The 3,159-nt window shown below is 36.9% G+C and overlaps 1 protein-coding gene across 1 annotated transcript; it reads right to left on the bottom strand.

Annotated features, from left to right (window-relative positions):
* Window positions 1-862: 862 nt before the first annotated feature.
* LOC137626185 (uncharacterized) lies at window positions 863-2,656 on the bottom strand. Its single transcript, XM_068357260.1, has 2 exons — window positions 2,342-2,656; window positions 863-1,669 (listed from the first exon to the last, which is right to left on the bottom strand). Exons 1-2 carry the CDS (start codon window positions 2,654-2,656, stop codon window positions 863-865), a joined length of 1,122 nt encoding a protein of 373 aa, XP_068213361.1.
* Window positions 2,657-3,159: the final 503 nt, after the last annotated feature.

Here is a 3,159-nt window from a genome sequence, read left to right as displayed (position 1 = left end):
TCACCCTTGTCTGTTTGTTAGTTTATTCATTTATTTGTTTGTGAACAACTTTACCTAAAAACTATTGTATCAATATGGATCAAACTTGATAGTTATGCTGGGTTTACCCAAGGATGAATTTGTAACATTTTGGGTAAAGTACATCCAAGTTCAAGTACGCTTAAGTAATTTTAGAATACTTGCAATGGTAATTAAATGCCCAAAATCTTGTTATCTTTTGTTTGTGAAAATCATTGCGCAAAAACTGCAAACCAATTTCAACGAAATTTGGTGGACATGTGGGGTATGTCCCAAGGATAAATCCATTAGATTTTGAAGGAAATACATCGAAGTACAAGTACGCAGTGGAATTAAACATAATTGTAAAAAAAATTTCCATTTGCACTTTCAATTGTCATTCTAAGATTGTCTAGATTCAAGAAAAATAAGTCAGGCAAGTGGTCGTTATATGGCAATTGTACTTAATGTATAGTAAAGTTGCATATCAGTTTTGAATGATATTTCAACTTTTGTAAATTGCTATCGGATATTTTTTAATACTGCAAATGTATTGTCTGCTTATGCATTGCTTCTGACTTTAGTTTATATATTGCTACTGTATCTTCTATTCTTACATTATTATTGTATCTAATAATTTATGCATTACTACTGTATCTTTTATTTATGCATTATTACTGTATCTTCTATCTATACATTATTACTGTATCCTCTATTTATACATTATTACTGTATCTTCTATTTATACATAACAAATTAAAAAAAAAAGCAAAATAAAGGTGCATACACACTATTTAAGCCAATTCCAATCAGACTGTACAGTTTGAGTTTGAAGGTGTAGACTAGCCTTTCCTATTTTCATGATTTATATGAAGTCTTTTTGCCATGCTACTGCACCGGCATTCACAAAGTAATCCTTAAATCTACCTCTTACTACCTTTGCAATTTCAGGATAGTTTCGTGATCCCTGACCGTGTTGCAAACCTGCTAAATAATTAGGATCTGCAGTTAAGCCTGGCAAAATTATCTTGCTTATTCTATCCTCCCTATGGAAGCAGTCCTCTAGGGAATAGTCTGAAGGGCATGCTTTCCGCAAATAGTTATGTAGCACAACACATGCCATGACAACTTTGTCAATACTTGTCAATTTGAGATTTATACAAGTGTGGAAAATTCTAAACCGGGAAGCCATAATGCCGAAGGCATTTTCTGCCACTCTCCGTGCCCTTGACAGCCTGTAGTTGAATACTCGCTTCTCACTATGTAGGTCCTTTTGAGAATAAGGTTTCAAGAATTCTGTCCTTAATGCAAATGCCTCATCTCCCACGAATACATATGGCAAAACACAATTTGAAGTAGCTGTTACTGACTCATGTGGGATGCAGAGCTTTTCATCTTTGAGTCGCTTACCAAATTCTGTATTATCAATGACTCCATCTGATACGTGACCATTAGTTCCAATATCTGCCATAATGAATTCGTAGTTCGCATTCACAACTGCCATTAACACAAGACTGTTGTATCCTTTGTAATTCCAATAATAAGACCCTGATTCTAATGGCGGCGTTATCCATACATGCTTTCCATCAACAGCACCGAGACAGTGGGGAAAATTCCATCCAAACTCGAGCTGTTCTCCAACAGTCTTCCACTCCTTTTCTGTTGCCGGAAACTGAAACAGAGAGAGAGAGAGAGAGAGAGAGAGAGAGAGAGAGAGACTTGCACTATATTTATAGGTGTTCTCCATTCTAGAATGTTGCTGAGCCTCCAGCAACATTCATGCAAAAATGCTCCTGTAGTGAAACGGAGCAGGGGAAACACTACTAAGGCAGATTACATTTTAAACTTGGTCGCTCGTAACTTAGAGGAGAGATCTGAGACACATGATACTCCTAATGAGACATTTGGGAAGTACGTAAGCCAAGCAATCCACTCCCTGGACAAAAAAATAGCAGTCTTTGCTAGGAAACTGATAAATGATGTGCTTTTTGAAGCAGAGAATGGTAATTTGTCTGCCTATTCTAAAATTGTAACTGACACATACCATTCACATGAATCATTTGCAACACCAGTACCACAGTCGTCAAGTTCCTTTCATGTAAGCGATAATTCTAATAGTGATTCCAATATGTCACAATATTTTGCCAATTTTCAGCCCTTGTAACAGTTTCATATGTGGCTGGCAATCAAAGAGTGAGATATAAAGGGTTATAATTTTGGAATGGTTTGGGTTATGTCCCTTCGTTTGCCACTGTGGTTAGAAAGCATTGCACATTTCAACAAAAGGTTTCAGTATTTTTCACATATTACTATGTACTGATTTTCCTCGATAAATGAACATTACATATTGCATATCATAACCCATCTTTAAATAATCCTTCCTAAGTACTTTGTAGATGGCAACACAAGTTTCTGGTATAATCTTGGATAAGTTGCTAGTTCCCATTACAGCTGAAAATCTCAAGTCTTGCAGAGATCGGCCTGTTGCTAAGAAACGCAGTGTTGCGATCAGCCGTTCATGAGGGCTAATGCACTTCCTCATTACGGTGTCTTTACATGTAATGAATGGAGTGACCATATTCAAAAGTTCTAAATATGTTGATTCATCTATGCGCATATAATTGCGCCATTCATCTGGGTCTAATTTCAGCTCTTTCATTAAATTGGTATGTGAAATTTGGTCCCTTTCAAGCAACCAGTCCTTTGTCCACTTTGAACGCTTCCTTTTCTTTTCGTTAAGGGCAATCACTATCCTGACTGCCATCACCTCGTCTTGGGTAAGTGACATGTTGCTCCTTCTCCTTTTGGCACCGACTGAGGTTGTCTGTCAGTTTGGTTTGAACGTGTAAACACACTTCAAACATTTTGTGTTGGAGGTTTGATGAGCGTGTTGGCCAACATGCTTGACCGTGTAAAACCCCCTTATGACTGCTTGGCGTGGCGAAGACATGATCTCTACCGAGTGCCCCTCTACTTTTGTTTGTTAATTACTTTCATAACTCGCGTCTTCATACCCTTCCTCCTCAAAGACAAGTTTCTTATTTATTTATATATCACCAAATACAGCATTATACGCTGTCTCCAAATGATGATTAGCTAATAATTTATTAGCAATATAATCTAATGGTCAGGAAACATACTCTCCACTTTTTCATTGAAGAT

This window comes from Palaemon carinicauda, chromosome 33, assembly GCF_036898095.1.
Source record: "Palaemon carinicauda isolate YSFRI2023 chromosome 33, ASM3689809v2, whole genome shotgun sequence".
Classification (NCBI taxonomy): Eukaryota; Metazoa; Arthropoda; class Malacostraca; order Decapoda; family Palaemonidae; genus Palaemon; species Palaemon carinicauda.
This window is presented reverse-complemented; position numbering and strand designations above follow the sequence as displayed.